General features: G+C 33.7%; 1 protein-coding gene across 1 annotated transcript; it reads left to right on the top strand.

Moving 5' to 3' along the window:
- The first annotated feature begins 896 nt into the window (after positions 1-896).
- LOC133859119 (zinc finger BED domain-containing protein RICESLEEPER 2-like) lies at positions 897-1,478 on the top strand. The gene has a single exon (XM_062294439.1). The coding sequence runs from the start codon at positions 897-899 to the stop codon at positions 1,476-1,478; it is 582 nt and encodes a 193-aa protein (XP_062150423.1).
- The last annotated feature ends 363 nt before the right edge of the window (positions 1,479-1,841 follow it).

Genomic DNA, 1,841 nt, shown 5'->3' with positions numbered 1-1,841 from the left:
CGTGCATATTTGGAAGATCCGTTTAGACTTTAAGCATTCCATTGGTTGAGGATTTGATAAGATCATTACCCTAAGTTTTCTTTAAGTTTGTTTTCATTTTCTTGTTTTTATCACTTGATTCGTTGTAGCTTCAATTCTACAACTTTACTTTTGTTTTTATTTTTCAAAGTTAGATTAAATACGCTCCTTGAATATCCCGTTACACAAAACAACCACAAGTTTCTGTGGTTCGATAACCCTTATTATAGTATAATTGATTCGTACTGTTGAGAGTGGTAAACTCATATAAATTTAAAATTCACGTACGGAGTCGTCTAGACTACGCACGTACTAGTAGTGATGTACCATTAATTAGTAGAAATACTGCTAAGGCTGATTTGATTAAGATGCATATGTTGGAGAAACAAAAGGTTAAGTCTTTGTTAAATGTTTGTCCTGGGAGGATTAGTTTGACATCTGATTTGTGGACTTCTTTGATAACCGATGGGTATATTTGCCTCACTGCACATTTTATTGACAAAAATTGGGTATTATCTAAAAGGGTGTTAAGGTTTTCATTCATGCCCCCACCACATAATGATGCATCTTTGGCTGAAAAGATATATAATTTGCTAGAAGAGTGGGAGATTGATAAAAAGGTTTTCTCTATAGCATTAGATAATGCTTCTGCGAATGATTTGTGTGTTGTGAATCTCAAACCAAAATGAAACATGAAGAAAGCCCTTCCTTGTGAATGTGAGTTGTTTCATATGTGTTGTTGTGCCCATATTCTTAATTTGATAGTGCAAGATGGATTGAAAGAGATCACTGATGTTATCTAAAAGATTTGAGATAGTGTTAAGTATTTTAGAGGATCACAAATGTGAAAACAAAGTTTTCTTGAGGCTGTCAGTCAAATGTCATTGGATAGTAACAAAGGGTTAAGACAATATGTGCTAACAAGGTGGAATTCGACATATCTTATGCTTGAGAGTGCAATTCATTATAAGCGTGCTTTTGCTTATTTGGAGATGATTGATAAAAACTATATGTTTTGTCCTAATGCACTTGAGTGGGAAAATGTGAATGATATCAGTAGTTTCTTGGGTTGCTTTTATTGTGCTATATGTGCTTTTTCTGGTACCAAATATCCCACAGCCAATGTATACTTTCCCGTAGTTGCATTGATTTATCTGAACTTGAAGCAAGATCTTGTGAACGAAGATGGGTATAAGAGATTAATGACAAGTCAAATGATCTCTAAATTTGAGAAATATTGGTCAGAATTCAGTTTAGTGTTAGCCATTGTAGTTGTCTTAGATCCTCGTTACAATCTGGACCTTGTAAAGTACTACTATACGAAGATTTATAGAGCTGAATCTCAAGAGTATGAGAATGTGACGAAAACGTTAACCAAACTTTTTATGGAGTATAGTGCTCCTACAACTTCAAGCTCCACAATTGTTCAATCCCAAGAAGACTCAGATTGGGAAATGTGAATAATATCACAAGTTTCTTAACTTGTTAGTAACTTAGTATATATACTCATAACCACTTACTAATTTTATGTCTATATTATCTCTTTTCATGTAGGATTTTCTAGCATTTGTTGGAGTCGATGTTGATGCACAAAAGACTCAATTTGAACTCTATTTGGATGAACCTAAGTATTTGGATAAGAGTACGGCATTTGACATCCTTTCATTGTGGAAATGAAAATGAATTTCGCTATCCTAAAGTAGCTGTCATGGCTCGTGATATTTTGAGTATTCTTATTTTTACTGTTGTTTCAGAATCCACTTTTAGTATTGGTAGACGTGTGATTGATCAGTATAAGAGTTCACTCAAGCCTAATATTATTG

The sequence above is a fragment of the Alnus glutinosa genome, chromosome 1, assembly GCF_958979055.1.
Source record: "Alnus glutinosa chromosome 1, dhAlnGlut1.1, whole genome shotgun sequence".
Taxonomy (NCBI): domain Eukaryota; kingdom Viridiplantae; phylum Streptophyta; class Magnoliopsida; order Fagales; family Betulaceae; genus Alnus; species Alnus glutinosa.
This window is presented reverse-complemented; position numbering and strand designations above follow the sequence as displayed.